This window comes from Orbicella faveolata, unplaced genomic scaffold (genome assembly GCF_042242905.1).
Source record: "Orbicella faveolata isolate gen_17 unplaced genomic scaffold, um_ofav_v1 contig_46, whole genome shotgun sequence".
NCBI lineage: Eukaryota > Metazoa > Cnidaria > Anthozoa > Scleractinia > Merulinidae > Orbicella > Orbicella faveolata.
Window position 1 is genome coordinate 3,818,005 of NW_028301576.1, and position 21,879 is coordinate 3,839,883.

The window sequence follows — 21,879 nt, forward strand, 5'->3', positions numbered from 1 at the left end:
AGAGCTCTCGTTCGTTTTCCGACCGCTGGTCAAGGGGAATGAAGCCTCTGGGAACGAGATTGCCCTCCTAGAGAGATGATCCCTTACAACTTCTGATGCATTCTGGGACGGGCGATCAGAAATGTCTTACTGTGAAGAAGGCAGTGCCTCTTATTGTTGGAATGTTGGCGACAGATGGATAAAATATTCACTACAGTCACTTGTTTGATGCAGATGTAAAGCTGCAAGGTTTGTGTGAATAGTTAAGACATAATTTAACTTAGATGAACGCTTTCTTCCAAACTAAATGGCTAGTTAGGCTGACAGATTTCACTTCCGCAATGAAGTGAAATTGCTTGCCCTTTAATTTTTCCTTCGTCGACTGTCTCTTGGGCAGCCAAAAATATTTTGGGGTTTCCAATTTCTTTTGGATCAAACCCGTCGAAGTCTTTCGTTATTTTATTGCAGAATTAATCGTTGATCCGTTAATTGTTAACGCTGATCTAAATAAGACTTCATCAGCTTACATTGTCACGAGAAATTCATTGTTAAGACTGAGAAAAACTAAGCATTATACAGACTCGACTGTAAACAGAGGGTAAAATGAAGACTGAGGGAAAGTATAGACTATACAGACTGCAGACAAGGGGTAAAATGCAGACTGAGGGTAAACTACAGACTATACAGACTGTAGAAATAAGATAAAATGCACACTTACAGTGCGTTAACTGAAACAATGAAAACTGAGACAATGAAAACCAATCAGATGGCAGAACTGAAACAATAGATTCCAACATTTTCAAATCCAGCCAATCAAATGTCCCATTTTCAAATTCAGCAAATCAAATGTCCCAGAACAAAACAATGAAATCTCAACTTATTCGTTGTGATACTTATGCAATTAATAAATTGTTAACCAGTAGTTTTCCGTGCTTGCGGATTTAAGGAGAATTATATGCTGTTCCACTTTCTATGGGTTGGTTGGTTTAGAAAATACATGGAAAGAAAAGCTGCTTGGGAGTGTCACTTGTAAATATATATCGCCACCAGAGTGTGTGGTGTTGAGTTTCAATATTGTCATGGCTGTTTAAAAGAAACCCTTCAAATGGTCTCTGAGTAGTTTCACATCTGTACAGGTTTGAAAATTGTATGAATTGGAAAGGGATTATTTTCGATGTAACTGAGAGGAGCTGAAAGCAAACTTAAAGCAGGAGAAATGAAAAGTTAACTTGATACAAAAATGGACTTGCAACCTGAATTCTTTGTTCGAAATATCTTTGATTCCATCCAGGGGAGGCTTGGCACTATCGTCGTTTGTTTTTGCGTGTCGAGTGAGGGATTTTACACACTGAGGCTTTGATAGTACAACACAGAAAAAAATTCGTTTAAATTTAACATGAACATGTTATTTCAATACACTGATAACCCTGAAAGGGAGCTCAATTTCCAAAATGTACAGCTGCTGAGGCAGTGAATGCGATGGTTTTTCCAAGAACTGCATGGTAAATACCCAAAAGCTGTGTAAAAATAGAAACATGCTCAGACAACTGGAGTGGAATTTATTCTGTCAAACATGTCAAAATCTATTATTCTACGATTTTAAACAACAACTGTAAAAGTGATATTTTTTGTGACCGTACGTTCACATTGGAAAACGGTCAATCTAATGAGTTTATCTTGCTTGTCAGTGTAAAATCTTAAGTAAACTAACACAATATTTTCTAATGTGAAAGTGCTAACGGCTTGAGTTTGACAATGGTAGCATAAGCATCACAATGAACAAAATGAAATTTCATTGTTTTGAACTGGACATTTGATTAGGTAAAGTCTGCATGCGAGCCAAGAGGCCCATCAGGCTGGAGCTTATCCCGGTTTCTGTAGCATGAAGCGACTAGGAGTATTTCTACTCTCACCTGGATGGGATGCTAGTCCATCGCAGGGTTACCCCCAGCATTAAGTTTGCCAGGACCCATTTATACACCTGGGTGGAGAGAGGCACTGTGAGAGTAAAGTGTCTTGCCCAAGAACACAACACAATGTGACCGGCCAGGACTCGAACCTGGACCGCTCGATCCGGAGACGAGCGCACTAACCATGAGGTCACCGCTTGCGGACATTTGATTGGCTGGATTTAAAAATGTTGGAATCTGTTGTTTCAGTCCTGCCATCTCATTGGTTTTCTTTCTCTGAGTGGCCCAGTTTCAGTAAAAGCTCTGTAAAGGTAAACTACAGACTATACACACTGCAGACAAGGAGTAAAATACAGACTGAGGGTAAACTGGAGACAATACAGACTGTAGACAAGGAGTAAAATACAGACTGAGGGTAAACTGGAGACTATACAGATTGTAGACAAGGAGTGAAATACAGACTGAGGGTAAACTGGAGACTATATATAGAGACTGTAGACAAGGGGCAAAGTACAGACTGAGGGTAAACTGCAGACTATACCTGGACCGCTCGATCCAGAGACGAGCGCACTAACCATGAGGTCACCGCGTGCGGACATTTGATTGGCTGGATTTAAAAATGTTGGAATCTGTTGTTTCAGTCCTGCCATCTCATTGGTTTTCTTTCTCTGAGTGGCCCAGTTTCAGTAAAAGCTCTGTAAAGGTAAACTACAGACTATACACACTGCAGACAAGGAGTAAAATACAGACTGAGGGTAAACTGGAGACAATACAGACTGTAGACAAGGAGTAAAATACAGACTGAGGGTAAACTGGAGACTATACAGACTGTAGACAAGGAGTAAAATACAGACTGAGGGTAAACTACAGGCTATACAGACTGTAGACAAAGAGTAAAATGCAGACTGAGGGTAAACTACAGACTATACAGACTGTAGACAAGGAGTAAAATGCAGAGTGAGGGTAAACTGCAGACTATACAGACTGTAGAGAAGGAGTAAAATACAGACTGAGGGTAAACTACAGAGTATACAGACTGTAGACAAGGAGTGAAATACAGAGTGAGGGTAAACTGCAGACTATACAGACTGTAGACAAGGAGTAAAATACAGACTGAGGGTAAACTACAGAGTATACAGACTGTAGACGAGGAGTAAAATACAGACTGAGGGTAAACTACAGACTATACAGACTGTAGACAAGGAGTAAAATGCAGAGTGAGGGTAAACTGCAGACTATACAGACTGTAGAGAAGGAGTAAAATGCAGACTGAAGGTAAACTGGAGACTATATAGACTGTAGACAAGGAGTAAAATACAGACTGAGGGTAAACTGGAGACTATACAGACTGTAGACAAGGAGTAAAATACAGATTAAAGGTTAACTGGAGGATATACAGACTGTAGAGAAGGGGTAAAATGCAGACTCAGAATAAACTGCAGACCATACAGACTGAGGACAAGGCATAAAATATAGACTGAGGGTAAAATGGAGAGTATACAGACTGTAGACAAGGAGTAAAATACAGATTGAAGGGAAACTGGAGACTATACAGACTGTAGACAAGGAGTAAAATACAGACTGAGGATAAACTGGAGACTATACAGACTGTAGACAAGGGGTAAAATACAGACTGAGGGTAAACTGCACACTATACAGACTGTAGACAAGGAGTAAAATACAGACTGAGGGTAAACTGGAGACTATACAGATTGTAGACAAGGAGTAAAATACAGACTGCGGGTAAACTGGAGACTATACAGACTGTAGACAAGAAGTAAAATACAGACTGAGGGTTAACTGTAGACTATACAGACTGTAGACAAGGAGTAAAATGCAGACTGAGGGTGAACTAGACTATACAGACTGTAGACAAGGAGTAAAATACAGACTGAGGGTAAACTGGGGACTATACAGACTGTAGACAAGGAGTAAAATACAGACTGAGGGTAAACTACAGACTATAGATGGGATTACATGTACGTCTTTACAGCTCATTTTCGACTTGCCAAATTTTAGGCTCGGGTCTTTCTAAGTAATGAAACTTTAACTAGAGATGGCTTGCAATAGGTCAACTGTGAATTTTTTAATTTCAGGAACGGGTTTAGTGCACCCTTAACAGGATTTGTATGTCAGCCACAAGAATGCACAAATTTTCAACAAGAATTAAGTTCTCGCTAGGAATACTACCGAGATTTTGCTTACCAGCAGGACTCTCACTGGGATCCTGCAGGAGAGTTTTTCTTTGCGGGATCCTGGAGAGGACAGTTTCCTTGGTGGGACTCTTGCCAAGATGTGGGCTGGGAATTTTTCTTGGGATGGATCCCGCCAGGAAAAGTTGCCACCTTGGCAGGAGAAGGGATTCTTGGTGGGATCCCGCCAGGATTCAGGCATCTATTTCAAATGCAAGCCAGGGTAGTTTTAAAGTAGTGTTCAAATATAGAGTGTTTGTTATTTATCCACAGACCGTGCAAGCTCAATATGTGACTGTTGATTCAATGGGTGATTCCAGAAAATATCCATACCCTACCACGCTCGGCATTAACATTTTAAACTCCCCTTGCCTTTGGAAATTCCAAAATGCTCTACCCCACCTCCCCCCATGCCCTCCAAATTCCAAAATTATTAACCTCTCCTCCTCCCCATTGGAATTTCCAATCTTTTTCAGACCCTTTGGTATTCCTGTTTGACTGCCTAAAACTTCCAGCAAATGGGCAAATTGCTCTTTCCCCCACCAAGAATCTACTCATAAGTTTTGGTCAAGCAAACAAGCAACTCAAGTTTGTTAACATTATTTTAATAAAGTACACCATAGCTTTCCATTTTAAGTGTTATTTATCAGTTGCTTACCACTAAATAAAACTTTTTGTTTTCAGTTCATTAGTTTCATATTTTCAGTAGAGTAGATCATAAATTATTGTTACCAGTGGAAGAAAAAAGTAAAGTTCACAATTTGCTGGCCGTAACCAACCATATTGAAAATTGCGTTCATCGAGTAACTGCTGACCACTAGTAATGCAGCCTACAAATCTGTCAGGCGCTCCATTTGGAAACGAGAGACTGGGGCGAGTTTTGCTCACGGAACAAGATCGTCAATCGATAATTTTAGATCCAAAAGAGACTTGTTTTATATTTTATTTGACAAATTGACATCAGTTTTTTTATGTGTCTGTCCTCTTATTGATGATAAATTGTGTCATAACATTGTCAAAGGGGCTGTGGAACCGCAGTAAACTTTGACAATGTTAGGATGAAATTTATCATCAATAAGAGGACAGACGCATAAAAAACTGAGGTCAATTTGTTTTTTAACATAACAAGATTCCAAAATGGTCAAATGCAGGGAATGAATGATGGGAAATCCGTCTGTACTCTTATTGATGATAAAAATGAGCCAATCAACGCATGAGGAATTAGACAGTTATTGTAAAATAGTCTGTCGACTAATTCATCAACTTTAAAGCCTCTTCGATGGGGAGCTCGCTGCACAACCCATCCGCTCACTTTTCCGCATGATCGCTAACACCTCCCTGATCGATCTTGATCCTGCTTCTGCGGTGAGTTACAAACTGGAAAAATTATCAGATCAGCAATTTCAAGTGAAGCTTTCGACGTCTTCCCCCTCTGGAAATTCAGAGTTCAAACCCCCTCATGCCTTCAGAATTCCAGTCCAAGAAACCCCCCCCCGCCCGACTCCGCTGGAATTCCAAGATGCTGCCCATGGTATGGTATGGATATTTTCTGGAATCACCTGATAGAGGAATGTGTTTAGGTATGGGACATTCCCTGTAGTCCTAAATATGCTTGAATAAAGCTATTTTAAATTGTAGAAATGAACTTCACTTGTAATGTAATGTCAAATGTGACATTACATTTTGTACTCTCGGTGTACGATGTCACTTTCCAAACGGTCATTGGAGCCTGACCGTGATCTCAACAAAATAGCCAAGTGCATGGAAAGATCACAGAAACCCAAATATTACTTTTTATTTTTCTCCAGCTTCCTAGTGGTCTGGAATCCTAAATCCTTGAATCTGATTGGCTAATTGCACTCCCTCTAGCAGTCCAGATGTTCTCATCCAAACCCCAAGTTATGGACCGCTCCTAAATTTGGCTACAATTGTCAATGTTTTGCCTTTTTTACACTTCCATCGACGATTAATTAATGCAAGTTTATCCTTACTCACTAAATGGCAAGGAAAGTCACTGGAAGTGAATTCAATTGAGTGTTTTGAAGTTGGGAGAGTTTGTTTAGTTCTTTGTAGCTTGGCAGCTGTAATAGTTTGTAAGCCTGTGTTTCTCTCACCGTGAAATTTTAAATAAAAAATGAGTCAATTGCAGTTAAGTTTACCTCTCTGATCATTGCTGTATTTAAGAGAATTTCTGTGGAATAGACTTAACGAATTTTCTCACTCTCCGCTATTCAATTTACGGTAGAAAAGTCTGATTTCAAGTGATTTTAATAGCAACGACTGATAGAAATAATTGTTTTTGTAGTAAAACTTCTCTTTGCATGAAATTTCACAGCAGAAAAACAATTTTGGAGAACTTAACTGGTGAAATAAATGCAACCAATGTAAAGTAGTTTGAAATAAATCTGTTCTTTGACACATCTTTTTTTGTCTAGTATCTGAGTTACTCACTCATTGCAAAGAGTTTTTACAAATCGTTAGTGGATCTGGTGCAGAAGCCGATTCAATGACAAAGTTGCGTAAACAAGGCCATTTGTAATTAAAACCAATTTACCGCAGCAAAGAAAAATAAAAACATTATTTGCCAGCTTAAGGTCAGTGACCATATGGTGAAAAACTGTGACCTTGGGCTTGATCATATTTTCAAGACATCTGTCACAGTTTTTCACTATCTTTCTTGAATGGACTGATCTCAAGCAAACACCACAACTGTGGTTATTGTATTTATTTATTTTTTGACGATATTTAGTCAGGGATGCCCAGTTCAGCAATGCTGGTTTGACTGGGGCCCCACTTCACTTATTATTAGTGTAGCCTCTGTTGCTAGGAATTTGCCAGTAAGGAAAATAAAATTATGATCATGTGTGATCATTTTGCTTTTGTTTGGCAAAACTGAACATTGGTGGCTGAACAAATAATTGTTTTTTTTTTTTGTTTTTTTAATATATATATGCAAGCCTGGAAAAATGCACAGAGCTTATTTTTATTATGGTAATTGCAAGAACCTGTAAGCCACAATGCATTGCAGATCTAGTTAAAGTCCTGTCAGCAAAATCTCACCATGATGTTTGTTTCAGTGCCGTGTGTGAAATGCATTTATGCTGAAATGCAAAATCCGTTAAGCCAACACATGCTACTCACCGCAAAGTTTTTGTCCAGTTGAATTAGGCATTGGAAGAAATAAGGTGGACAAGTTCACAGTTGTCAATCCAAAAGCTGACACTACATGTATTGAGATTTTTTGTATTAATTATTTTAAAATTTAATTTAAATGAACGCAACAACTGCAATTGAACACAACATTTCTAGATGATTTATTGTTTTATTAATAATTATGTATTTTATGGAAACGTGAATATATAATTATGTTATTGACAAAACTGACAAGTTCAAATGAGGCCTGAAATAACTGTGAAATTGATGTCAAAATCTTTTAAAATCCAAGCTTTTGCAGATCCATGGCATTGTCATGGATAAGAAAAAAAATATTGAGCTTAAGGCTTACATGTAAACTGTATTCAATACAAATGATTCAACGATTAAATGTAATTGAGTTTATGTTTATTTTCAATTTAAAGTTACAAACTTTTTATGATCTGCTCACATCTTTTCATTAGCTCAAAAGTAAATTTGTAGCTTCCATGAATTAATTGAAATCTGGTCGGGGGTGGAAGGTCTTTAATCTTTGAAATCCAGGTGGTAAAACATGATTTCAATGATTTGATGTTTCTACCATTATTAATATATATGTTTTCCATACAGGCCAGTAAAATTCTTTATAATTAAAAATTGTTTTAAGTGACCTGGTTTAGAAGATGGTTGGTTTCTTGTAAGAGTTATGTGGTTCATTTGTTTATTTTCTAGAAATATATTTTTGACTGTGAAGTTCATTCAAGCTTTGAAAAAAATTTTCTTTTCTGTTTATTCTTTCAAAGACAAAACATGTCATACCTTGCAGTATTTTTGGTTTAGAGAAGACTAAGCTGAAAGAGAACCTTAAGACAGCTAGTGACACAAAACACGTAAAAAAAAAAACATCAGAAAACAGTAGCAATTGATTAGATTTACATTATAACGATGCTGAGTAATTCACAGGAATTAGGGTTATACGATGTATATGTTACATAATATGTACAATACAAGTACTGTACGTAATTCACACACAGGAGTGAAGATAGCAAATATAACTAGTCTCCACATGTATAACAGTGATAGTGGTTTATCTTTCACAAAACTCACTCCTGGCTTGTGTTGGTAACTGGCAGATAGATCAAATCAAACCATGACAACAGGAACTCCATGCTCTACTTTTATTGAACAGTTTTTATTGGTTTTTCATGTCCTTTGATCAAGACCATTTTGCAAATCCAGGGATGCCCAAACAGGCAAGGAAAGGTGGGGGGTGGGGGATAGGGATGGGGGTGCTGTGATGGACCCTTTCCTGTTCAAATCAAACACCTCAATCTTATAACATATGAGTTCAGCCTCTTGCACCTTCAGTGTAAGCAGCAGTGATAAATAAACAATGGCGTCTGTTTGGTGCAAAAATATGCACCGATATTCGTCTGTGGACATTATCTGTTCTGAGAATCAAACAGTTTTCTGTGAGCATGGCTTGAGGAAAACTCTGAGCGTCGAGGAACAGATAATGTCCAAGGACAAATATCCCTTTATATTTTCATGCCAAAATGGAGGCTTTTGGGGCATTTGTGTTTATTATATATCCTTCAAAATTAATATATTTTGCGACAAGCATAGTTTTGAAAATTGGAGAATATCACTTGGATACATGTATTTGCCAGTTTTAGCTGGGTCATATTCAGTTACGTGACGTGTTTAGACCAACCGAGTGAAAATATTTGATGGATTATAAAATAATGTCAATAACTGTTTGCATATAAATATATCAATAAATAAATTAGTCCTCTAGTTAAGATACGCATGTAGTTTCATAATATTTCACCTTGTGTACACAAGATTGCAAAGAACAGATTACAGATATAGCTCTTAGCATCTGGTGATTGAAAGATTTGGACATTGTTTTTTTTTTTTTAACTTAAATGCATCAAAGTACATAATTATGCCTTACTGATTGTCTAGTACCATTGATTTACAGTGGGATGAAATATTTTTCTTTGTAATCTCAAGTGACGATAGGGAGTTTCATTACATGTATTTGACTCAAAATGGACTATTTCATTTTTATTGTTTTCCAGATCTGTGAAGACATTGTGGAGGTTATTTAGAGTAAAATTAATTGGTAAGTCAAGATGATGGTCTCTGATGAGGAGAAGAGATGGCTTGTAGTTGGGATTGCCATGAACAAAGTAGCAGCCCCAGTATTGAGGGATTTCATCAAACAAGGAATGGACACTCATTATACAAACCTGGACAACTACTGCAGTGGTCTGGCCACACCTTGTACCCTAAAGGCACTGACTTACCATCAGGTCAGTACTGATCCATGCTTTGAACACTTGAAATTCCAGAACATCAACAATAATCGTCAGTTGTATGGCATGAAAAAGAAAGACCTACACAAGTACAACTACAACATCAACAGTTCAGTGGACTTGGCCAAGCTGTTCCTGCCAGATCATCTTGCTAAGTTTTCAGGCTTTGACGAGTCACTGGACATGAGTGCAATCCTTCGTCTGCTGGGAGTTAACAACCCAGCACCAATTTTCCACTCTCCAAATCCAGGGTTGTCTATTCAGAGTTCAGCTGATGATGTCAGGGAAAATGTCAGGAACACATGGGGCCACTGTAATGTTACTGACTGGACTGAAGTCTTCTTCAGTGATTGTTTCTCCCAGCTGGCAACATTGGTGAGAAGTCTGGGACTGACTGGTGGTGTGGAGAAGACCACTGTAGATCAGCTTTCTGATTGGCAATCAAAAGGTACTCATGAAAGATAGATTCTGGTTTGTCTTTATTCTGATTTAACTAGCTCGACATACATACATACATATACATACATTTTATTTGTTATCAAATTAAAATTACAATTGTAACATGCCCGCGGATAGCTGAGCTAATCTAGGCGAGTCATGTTTGGACGAGTTATTAATATACAACTAGGTACAACTAAATACAACTGAAGGTAACAAGAGAACTTAAGAGACTAGAATTGACAACGATGACTAAAGACAACTAATAAACTAACTATATTACAAATAATAATTAACAACAGTTACGACGAGAGACTACAGATACACTAAAGCGAAATTATTGTGTGGATGGTATCCGGTCACTTCGTTCCATGGTCACTTCGTTCCAAGTCACTTCGTTCCATCCGTTGGTCACTTAGTTCCATCAAAGAGTCACTTCGTTCCAAAGAATAGTCACTTCGTTCCAAGGGGAAACTAAGCAAGTAAACTGCTAATCTTTTTTACAAACTAAACAAGTAATCTTCTAATCTTACAAAGCTACTAAACACCTTAAGCGGATAGAGTCCTTGGACTGTCTGGTATCCGGTCCTTTTGTCGTTTCCATGTCGTTTTGTTATATCTCGACATCGTTTTATGCACATGCAAAGTCGACTCAATATACATCTTGAATCGATTCGATACAAACTTCTAGTTCACTTATAAAAGTAGTGAAAGGGGTTTAATCTTCGCATCGCATCTGACAGCGATCAAAAGAATTGTATTACTCAGTTACCCGCGGACAAAACTTCTTGAGGGTAGTAGCTTAGTTTACCTTTGGAACGAAGTGACTATTTGATGGAACGAAGTGACCAATGGATGGAACGAAGTGACCATGGAACGAAGTGACTGTATAATGCAGATCAATTATGTAAAGATCTGTTATTGATATGTGAATGTATTGGCAGTGACTGTAACATCATTCATGACTGATCCACACTGTTTACAGTCACTTCGTTCCATGGTCACTTCGTTCCAAGTCACTTCGTTCCAAGTCACTTCGTTCCATCCGTTGGAATAACAGATCTTTACATAATTGATCTGCATTAGGCTAGATATTGTTTATGCTTTTCCGTTGTTTCTGAGGAATCCAAGTAATTATCCATCAGCGAAAAGAGGAATACACGGAAGATACAGAGATGCCATAAAACTTCAAACTCTGTGGTGCACATTGTAGAAAACTCAGCCACTTTTCCCTGCAAGTTGCAAAGAAGTGATAATAATTATTTTTAGTGGAAAGACAAGAAACTTTGATACAAGTGTGGTTCCAGCATTGAGGGAGATTTCTGATTTTAAGCTGCTCCTTCAAAACAACTTACAGGCTCCCTACCACTCTTCATCCTCAACAGTTGTCACATTCTTGAAAAAAAAGGACAAGCCTGTGCGCAAACTCTCTTGACACCTCTGAGAATCAACCACCCCTAGTCCAAGAACTGGCAAGAGATCAATCTTGCTCCATCCATTCACCACCTACTACCCTAGTAGCTGGCAGGAGAGCATCCTCCATCCCTCCATAACCTACTACAAGAAGTTCTGGGGGAGCTAATTCCAATCCTCCACCACTTACTCTAAGAGCTACCCAGAGAACCTGCTTTTTTACATCCCCCACCATGTACCCTATTACTGCCAAGAGAGCTTCCACTTTCCCCCACCACTTACTTGTAAGAGTCCATCCCTTTGTGAGTTTTGAACCACCTACTCTAAGAGCTGCAAGTAGACGAGCTTGTTCCATCCCTCCACCTTCTAATCTAAGAGCCGCTGAGGGAGCTTTGTCCATCCCATCCACTAGATATCTCTATCCTTCCACCATCTGCTGTAAATGAAGGTAGAGGAACTTGATTCACCCCTACACCACCTACTCTAAGAGCTGCCCAAAGAGGTGGCTCCTTCTCTGTACCATTTTCTCTAAGACCTGACAGGAGACATTGCCTCATTCCTCAAAAGAAAAAAAAAACAGGAAAAATCTGTCTGTAAAAAAGTTACAAATATTTCGCTTTTTCTGCTCTCGTGTGACTGACGTTTTCTTCGAACGTGGATGGACAAGACTAATATTTACTCTTTTTCTGTACCTATTCTACCTCTAAGAAGGACATCAGCTGCAAAAGTTTACTTAATTTACAGTCAAACCTGTATTAAGCGGTCACCGTCGGGAATGAGCCAACTGACCGCTTAATAGAGGTTGACCGCTTAATAGAGGTTTCCCAAAATGTAGTATAAAATATGGTAAAAATGGAACAGTAGCATGTATACAGTATATTGTCTGACTCTCGGTTTACAACAAGAATTTGTAAGCTCGGTAATGAAATGTGAAGGTGAATTAATCAACATGACACGAGCGTGGGACAAAGGAAAATTCTGAGTCCCTGAGAGGAATCGAACCCATGACCTCCCGAGCACCGGGCGGGCGCACTATCCACTGAGCTACGAGAACTCATGGAGAGCAAGGCCATTAAACTGAGTTCATATATGACAGGTGCCCTGCATACTGCTAGGATCGACACTATCGAAGTCATCGTGAGTAGTGATAAGTTAATAAAGATGGTGAATTTTTAAGCTCGGTAATGAAATGTCAAGGTGAATTAATCAACATGACAGGAGCGTGGGACAGAGGAAAATTCTGAGTCCCCGAGAGGAATCGAACCTATGACCTCCCGAACACCCGCCCGGTCATGGGTTCGATTCCTCTCGGGGACTCAGAATTTTCCTTTGTCCCACGCCCGTGTCATGTTGATTAATTCACCTTCACATTTCACACAACAGTATATCATGTTGTGTTTGATGAGCGGTTGGAAGAAACTGGACATGGTTCGCGTATCATCATGTCAAAATATCCTGAAATATCGCATTGTAATTGACTACGTGACCTCTTAATAGAGGTGAAATACGATCAAATTCGCCAGTTGGGAATTCTAAATGGTGACCGCGTCCGCTTAACAGAGGTGACCGCTTAATAGAGGTCAAATTTACAGTAAATAATGGGACTACTTTTTGGGAATTTGATAAGTGTCCGTTTGATAGAGGGTGACCGCTTAGAAGAGGGCCGCTTGATAGGGGTTTGACTGTACTTAGTTCGGTTGAATTGAGTATATTTACCTGATCTAAATTTCATTAGAATAGTAGCTTGTTTCTGACCGATAGCTGTAAATTTACATCATCTTAAAATAACAAAAGGTCTTAAAAGTGCCTTATCTAAAAAACGAGCAAGGTAACTCCCCATTTGATCTTTACCTTACTTCATGGCAAGATTTAAAAAAATCTGTCGTTGGGAACATTTTGGACGCGAACGTCCTTAGGTGACCTGTCCTAGTGACTTGCATATGTCATCAGTAAAGTACTGATGAATCTTTTCTTAGGTTGCCAGCTGTGTATGGGACATGCTGTGGACAAAGATCTACTATCCTTGGTCCAAAGAGAAGTAAAAGGAATCATTGCAGACTTGGCAGGGCATGATGCACGACTAGATGGAGTGGAAACGAAGCTTGAAAAGGAAGAGGAGACTAGAAGAGAAGAGATTGACAAAATCTTGGAGAGGCTAGTGTCCATGAAGAAAATGCTGAGTGAAGAATTATTGAGAAGAGTTGAAGGAGTGGAACAACGAGTTGAGGGAGTGGAGCAAAGAGTCGAGGGAGCAGAACAAGGTCTTGTTGAAACAAATATCAAAGTCGAACTTCAAGGAAAAAGAGTTGAGGGAGCGGAACAAGGTCTTGCTGAAACAAATATCGAAGTCAAAGTACAAGGAAAAAGAGTCGAGGGAGCAGAACAAGGTCTTGCTGCAGCAAACGTCAAAGTAGAAGAACTGGGGCAAGATATGGCACAACTGCAGGATAGTCTCACCAAAACAGATGACAAAGTAGAGCAGCTGTCGCATGAAATTAAGAGTGAGAGAATGGAAGATGTCAAACCAGGTTAGTAAAAGAGACAGAAAACCAAATATGATGTAGTTTTTGTGATACATATAACTGTACTGTTCTCTGAATAACGTTTTTAGATTTTTCTTCATACTAGAAATTTCTTATACATCATATCAGGAGTAATAAAAATTGAAAGGTCTATTGATCATCCTCGAGGCAGACAAGAAATAAAAGTCAAAAAATGAAATAAAAAGAAAGTCCAAGAAAAATAACTGAAGGAAAATTAAATAATAATAGAGTGGCCGTCTTGCATTTAATTTCTTCGTCGATTTTTTCCCCACTATTTTAATGAACGAATGAGGGCAGGTAAACGACATTTCAAAGTCAGGCGTACTTTATTTTCAAGTCTGAAAAATTAATGGTTAGATGGTGCTATTTATACTTTAAATGTGCGAGAGTATATTTAAGTTAAAGATCTTAGTAATAACTGATGCGTTCGACGATGTCAATACTTGAAGCTGTAAAATAAATACTTTGGTCCAAATTGAGCCCGGGTGGGGGTACTCCTATGTGAAATGGTCGATCGTGCTCGTCGGAAAATTTGAAACAAATCCCTAAAAAAGACCCACCCAGGCGGGTCTCGAGCTCTGTTTGACCCCTTAAAGATACCATTTGACAGCGCAGCAGACAGCCTTGTGTTTTATTATTTCTTCGAGATCGTTTCTACAAGATACTTTGACAGCTACAAAAAGTGGTGTTTTGTCCTCGAATTTAGTTACTAGCAGGTCCTTGAATTAAATTCGTCCGAATTAAATTCGACGATTGTGCGACGTATAAACAGGCCTAACCTCCCTTACTGTACTTCCACTGGCACGTCAGTGTGACCGGGGCCTGGTTACCATTGCCTCTCAGTTGTCAGTCGTGGATAGAAGATGTTTGTCCATAGAAGTCTGAATGCGGTCCGCATCTAAAAATAATCGAAAACGATAAAAGTAAAAATAGAACTGTAACCAGGATAAGACATATTGGAATAAAAACGTTCTCTGGTTGGTTTCCAGAAGAAATGGAGTTGCCTTTATTGATATATTTCGGAAGCCAACCCATACTGACCGTTATTTGGATTTCTCTTCCCATCATGCAAAAGAACACAAAATCAGCACGGCCTCGACCCTCTTGTTCCGGGCATCCAACCTCCCTAGCAGCTTTGAAGGAAAAACAATCGCGTTAGAAGCTAATGGTTACCCACCGGCTGTTATTTCTAACATTCTCAATAAGAAGCCAACCCCATCTACAGTTCCTCCACCAGAAGAACTGGTTTCTATGTTCTTCAAATGGGCTGATCCATCTAATATGTACCAGGGTTTTGCATGTCTCCCTTACATCAGCGGCCTAACCGAGCCCCTCAGTCACAAGATTACTCCGCAAAAATGATATCCGAGTTGTCAACAAACCACTTAAAACCCTTCAACAAGAATTCCCGTCACCAAAGTTCAGACAACCCTCAGATTTTCAATGTAATGTTGTTTACAAAATTCCAGACTGCCCTTGGAATTACATAGGAGAAACCGGAAGATGCTTCCAAACCCGAAAAAAGGAACATCAACGAAACTTGAAGAACTATTCAAATGGCTCTAATGTTGCCAACCATGCGTGGCAAAACAATCACTCCATTGATTTCGACAATGCTTGTGTCATTGACAAAGGCAATTACCGCGTTCGAAAAACACTAGAATCTTGGCACACAGCAAAAACCGTCGACGCGGAAAACAACTCAAAACCGTTGCCTAGGCAATACTCGATTTTATTGCAATCAGGCCTCATTTACATTTTTATCTTCTAGCTTTTTTCACGCTTGTTTTTATTCTCAATTTTTCGCACCCCATTCGTATATATTTTCGCTTGCGCGCCACATTTTTCATTCGTTAAAGGCTATAGACTGATAGCCGAAAGCTTATGTTTTTAATATATTTTTAACCAGAGAACGTTTTTATTCCAATACGAAAAAGATAAAGTTGCCAAAGCTTTCAAATAGCTTACAAACGTTTAAAGCTGGCTATTTTTCTGCGTGCCATTTACGCGTAGTTAAAAAGCCTACTCTAAACCGACAATTTTGGCTTTGTTTCGTTTTCAATCCAAACGGCTTATACCTGTACATGAAGGATACCGTTTACTGCAGTGTAACTTAACTGCTGCCGTCACGTGCGTCGAGGTCATAATTGTTTGTTTATATTTTCTCCAATCAGATGCTGCTGCAGTCGAAACTTTCGATGTTAAACACTGTCGAAGTAAACTGGCAGAGCATTACAAAAGGACCGCCACAGTGCCCACCTCTGCCTGGTCTAAAAAATCCCCCGTGGACATTCACCAGATCTACACTCGACTGTCCTGGCTGAAAGAGGAACAAACCCCAGCTGGGCCATCACGTTCTGAACTGAAACATTATACTGACGTGTTCACTCCAAGCAAGAACGGTGTTGTACCAAAGAGGATACTCGTGCAAGGGCAGACGGGTATTGGGAAGAGCACTTTCGTCAAGAAACTGGCTGTGGACTGGGCTGAACTTGATCACGAGATAACGGGACACGAACGGAAAGATGCAATGAAGAGTTTCCAAGATGATGAAGACAAGAGAGAAACAGAACAAGATGACGAAGCCTCGTCAAGTGAAGATGGTGGCGAAGACACATCAAGTGACGAGTATGAAGACACATCAAGTGATGAGAATGAAGACACATCAAGTGACGAGTACGACGACACGTCATTTGACGAGTGTGAAGATACGTCTAGTGACGAGTGTGAAGATACGTCAAGTGATGAGAAGTACATCAGTGAGGACATGAGTGAAAGTCAGAAAGATGCCTTAAAAAAGTTCCAGCTCGTTCTTGTTGTTAATCTCAAGGAAGTGTCCAAATGCCAGAGCTTCCAAGACGTCATAAGTCAGTCCTCCATTTTTTCGGAGGAAGAGACAGCCTTGACCGAGGGCATCTTACGTTACATCACCAAAAACCAAGACAAAGTACTGCTGGTGTTTGATGGCTACGACGAATATCGCTGCGGAAGCAACTCTGAAATCTACGAGATATTCAGAGGAAAGAAACTGAGAAACTGTTGTGTCCTGATAACGACTCGAATTTCCAAAGCTGACGAGCTACGAACGTTTAAAGACATGCATGCTGAGATCACCGGGTTTTGTGAAGAGGACATAAAGGCCTTTATGAGGAGAATGCTTGGTGGCGAAGCAGAAGCAAGAGAGCTGAGTCGTCATCTTGATTGGCAATACCTGGAAGACTTAGCGAAAGTTCCGCTTCTTCTTCTCTTCTTTTGCACCCTGTGGAAAAAGGGCAAGTCGAAGAGCTTTCCTGAAAGCAAAACAAAATTGTATTTGGCGATCGTCCAGTACGTTTTGGATTACAATCAAGGGAAAGATTCGCCTACTCACTTTGGCAAAGTACACGATTTCGAAGATGTTCTTGCTGAAATCGGAAAGGTGGCGTTGGAATGTCTTTTGAAGGACGATCATGTGTTCGAGTATGATCAATTGTCCGCTGCCGTTCGTTGTGATGGGAGTCAGATTATTGGCCTACTTCAAGTTACCGAGTACGCAGAAAATCTTCGACCAGCAGGGATGGTATCCTTTATCCACAAGAGCATTCAAGAATTTTTGGCAGCGTGGTTCATCTCTTACAGATGTGTCCCTGAAGGAAATCTCGGTGGAATTGAACAGCACACACGTACCTTGGAGAATTGTAAAGCGTGGGAAAATGTTTTCCAGTTCGTTTGCGGTTTGTCTGACGATGGAGCAGGGAACGTTTTTCAGCACTTAGCATCAGTCAGGATCTCTGATCCAACACTGGATTTATCAAAGACAATACCAGATGTAGGAAGCGAGACAGACGAGCCACTGTGTGACGTCACTGACAGGCATGAGAGGTTCAGTGACTTGGTTGACGATTCTTTCAAAGAAGTTCAATCAAAAGGTGCACTGGCGAGATATTGGTTAGATTGCAAAGCTGGGATCATCCTGATTTCCCTTGCGAGACCATTTTCTGAACATATACCAAAGATGAGAATTGTAAATGAAGATTCTTCCTGTAAAGCTTTATTTTTACACGATGCTCCTTTTTACAGATTACGTCGTAATGGTTACAGGGAATGGATGTCAAGGCTATGTGAGGTTCTGGAGTTTTTCGATTGCTCAAATGACCTACTGAGAATAACCGAGAACTCTGCTGCTCTCTTGATTGAAGATTTTTTAACGCAGTTTAAGACTGTAGGATGCGCGAAGTGTCGTTTTGATTGTGTCGTTCGTGTCCATAATGGGAAAGCTCAGTTTTACGTAACAGGGTTATGGCTGCGCTGTGATGACCATGCGAGACTGTTTACTGAGACTATTACCATTTCTACCCCATCTTGCTCCGAAAGTTCGTGTTCAAAACAGTCATGTTTGAAATTCTTAAGATCTCTTTACTGTAATGGAATTGTGAACGCGCAGACATTGAAAGACCTTGGTGCAGTTGTCAGAAACTGTAAACATTTGAAAACCATTGAATTTCGTAAATGCAGAGACGGTATGTGTGAACTGCTGGAACAAGTACCAAATCCCTGCACGTGCTGTGTGAACATTGGTAGTCTACTGTCACAGTGCTCATTGACATCAGTGGAAGCAGAAAAACTAGCTGGTGTGTTACCACGATTTATCAACATCACCGCTCTTTACCTTCGGTTACGTGACTGCTGTGCTGCAGCAGTAAACAAACTTGTTTCTAGTATCTCACGCAAAACTCTTAAGAAACTGAGTCTGCATAATATAAGCCTGACCCCAGCAGCAGCCGCGCCCCTCGGTCGGTCACTTCCTGAAATGTCGTCTTTAGAAACACTCGAGTTAACTGGGGCGGATGGAAGCATTTTGCAAGAGGAGGAAATGGAGGCGCTGTTTGGAGGAATGAACGGAACATTCCCAGCTTTACAATGGCTTGATCTTAAGAATTTCAACGCAAGGGGTAGCCTTGCTCCACTCACCAAGCGCGTTCAGTTCTTTCCAAACTTGACAAGGTTAGTTCTTTGGAGCTTAAATATGGATGAACGTGACTTACATTGTCTGCTGGAGAGCTTAAGATCCATTTCTAATCTGAAGGACCTGAACCTAACATGGAATCCACTGGGTTCCCGGGACGAGGTACGATCTGTTGTGCAACAAGCACTGCCTCAGGTTCGTCTTTCGTATTAATTATATTAGGTTCATTTACTCAGTGAATTCTGGCAGGACTGATTGTCTTCAGTGTCACGTGACTTAAACTTCTCGTCCCTGTACCACGTGCAAACTGACACTACTTGAGGTCATAGAGCAACATCTGACAATAACAGGCGATACCATTGTTTCTCGAGCTACTCGTGTAAACACCGTAACCTACTTTCAGAATGTAATTCTCGACAATTTTTAATTGTTACCTAAATCGGACATTCAGTGAAATAAGTGAATCTTTTTTTGGTAGCGCGTAAATGGCTTTCTATCAATTAGGAAGTCACGATTTTTGTTGTTTAATTTTTGGACTCTCACAGTATTGTAGCGGAGAATTTTATATTGAATTGAATTAACAAATTATTTGATACCCTCTATAGATAAGATAAAAAAGGTGCTTAAAGCTAATTCGCCTGAAAATGTATCGCGTAAATCAGGAAAAAAAGTGATAATGAAATGTTTAGTCGAGCTTAGTTGAGAAATACGTGCCTCATAGTTCCAAGATGAACAGTACTTTTGTAAACAGTGTAAAAACGTGTACTTTATGTTCGAACATGAAAGTAAAAAAATTGCAAAGTTTCTGGCTTTTTTTTTTTTCTTTGTTGTTGTTTTCTTTCTCCTGGTAGCATTTTAGAAAATAGCCCTTGAAGGCTGGTTTTCGTATAAACTTTACGATCACTGCCAAAGAGGTTCAGCGATATGGAAAACCACTCTGCAGCGAGACAGACTTCAGTTTTATTTCGATGATCGTAGCGATCTGTGGAAATCCGTTTAGTGAGGTTCACCCTACTTTTTTTGTAGTGATCGATCACATGGAAAGCAGCCTTTAACTGCTGCATGAAGGAAAACCTGCGTGATATCCGTGTGGGTGTGATTAATCCAAATACGCAAAATCTTGCGGGACTGAAAACAGGTGTGTGAAAACGTTTGCCTATTGTAAGGCAAGAACCAAACCAAGTTCGAGGGCCGTACTGTAAGTTACGGACCGAGATTTTTTTCCCCATCGACACTTCAAATTTCTGTCGCACCTCGAAAGCAAAGCGAGTCAATTTGAAATCGTTGTTAAGTGACTCTTAAAAGTCGTTAGCAGATATTAATACACAATTTCAGAAGTAAAAAAAACAATAAACTGTACCTTGCTAAAAAGTGTTAAGAACACGTAGCGATAAATCACGAAACACTTTGGCGACAAAAACAGCTTTAAATTTTAGCGGACCGTACAGTAGAATACGGCCCGTTAAAATGACTAATCCCAGCGCGCACTAACTGAGAGATATAATAAAAGGTAGAACTGAACGCGGTGGATAAATTGTTTATCACGGCTAGTTTGATGTATATCTCAATGAAGTTCGGTTAATTCACTGGGGAGGCACGGCACGTTCTTCTGTCAAACTATACTGCAGTGTAATTGGGATCAGCGGCATCAAGCTAAACTGTAATTCAGTTCGACCCATAAGAAGTCAGACCTTTGACCAGACCCTAATAAAAGTCAAAGCTTGTAGTGTTCTACATTTTAGTTTTTCATACAAACTAAGTCTTTAAGTTATACAGACAATTCTGTGGAAAGGGGAAAGCCCAATTGCATGGTTACCAAGATGTGTGGATCCCTCGGGAGTGTGCGACTCAAAGGAACGGCTGAAATTCGGTGCATTCTACAATATTTTATCGGTAACAATGTTAACTTGGTGGACGTTAAATATTCCAGGAATTCAGTTACATACCAGAGAAACAGTGACCGATTCCTCGCAATACTTTCCTCTATTTATCGGTAAATGACTTAGTCTGAACAGGCAGTTTGTTTTTCTTAAGCATTTTGTTTTTCAATGGGCTTTCTCTTTTAATGGGTTTTCTGAACACGGGAGGAAGGAGCGGCACAGTCGCGAGTAAAATGGCCGACTTTTCCTCAGTTTTGCGAATTGAAACCAATTTGACATGAAATGAGCCAATTTAACATGAAATTTTACAGGGATCTCTGTAGAGCGCAAGCCCGTAGTACGGAACGGGGCCTGATTTTCAAACTTCGTCTATATTTATTTCTTATTTGTAAGCGCCAAACTGTAACAGGGTTTTGAATTGAGAGTATTTTTATCTTAAAAAACATTCTAGTTTGATTTTTACCGTAAATGGGTAAACTCTTAGAGGAATTGTGAGGAAAATTTTGAGAGAGCAAGAGGCGGTGAAAGACTGGGGACATATCTGTTGCAGTCCGTCGAGCCTCATCAGTTTAAAAAGGTTTAAAATCGAGAAGAAGTAATTTAAACTGCAAACAGGGGTGGAGAGCGAGGGGGTTGGTCTATGAAAAGTTATTGTTTAAAATACCGTTTTTCCGTGGCCCACCCCAGAATTATTGTAAAAAAAAAAAAAAAGAATGGACGGCTCACCCCTTGAGTGGCACAGAAAAACTTAGTGGCCTACCCCCCAGACAAAATCAGTAATGTGGATAGTTAGTAGGCGCCCATATGAAAGTGTCAGCTATCTCATTGCAAGCAGCAATTCCAGAAGGAGGTTAAGAAGAGGAACCCTCAAAACCAACTGACCGTCAAGCAATTAATCGTTAATAAGACTACAGGAATTAAAAGAGAAATCTGAGAAGCTGAAGAGTAGTATCCAGAAATGCTTCGATGAAAACTGTTTGGGAGTAATTGCAGAATTGTAAAGTAACGTTGACCAGACTTTGATAAGGACCGAAGCCTAGGAGGAAAAATACATAAGAATGTATCCTTTTGCAAAAGATACGTTTGTATCTAAAACAAAAAAAAGAAGTCGTTAACTATTAATCAA

General features: G+C 39.6%; 1 protein-coding gene across 1 annotated transcript; it reads left to right on the top strand.

Moving 5' to 3' along the window:
* Positions 1–105: 105 nt before the first annotated feature.
* LOC110050886 (uncharacterized) lies at positions 106–21,467 on the top strand. The gene is made up of 4 exons (XM_089277098.1): positions 106–228; positions 9,298–9,982; positions 13,362–13,913; positions 16,103–21,467. Exons 2-4 carry the CDS (start codon positions 9,352–9,354, stop codon positions 19,084–19,086), a joined length of 4,167 nt encoding a protein of 1,388 aa, XP_089133224.1. The 5' UTR covers positions 106–228; positions 9,298–9,351; the 3' UTR covers positions 19,087–21,467.
* The last annotated feature ends 412 nt before the right edge of the window (positions 21,468–21,879 follow it).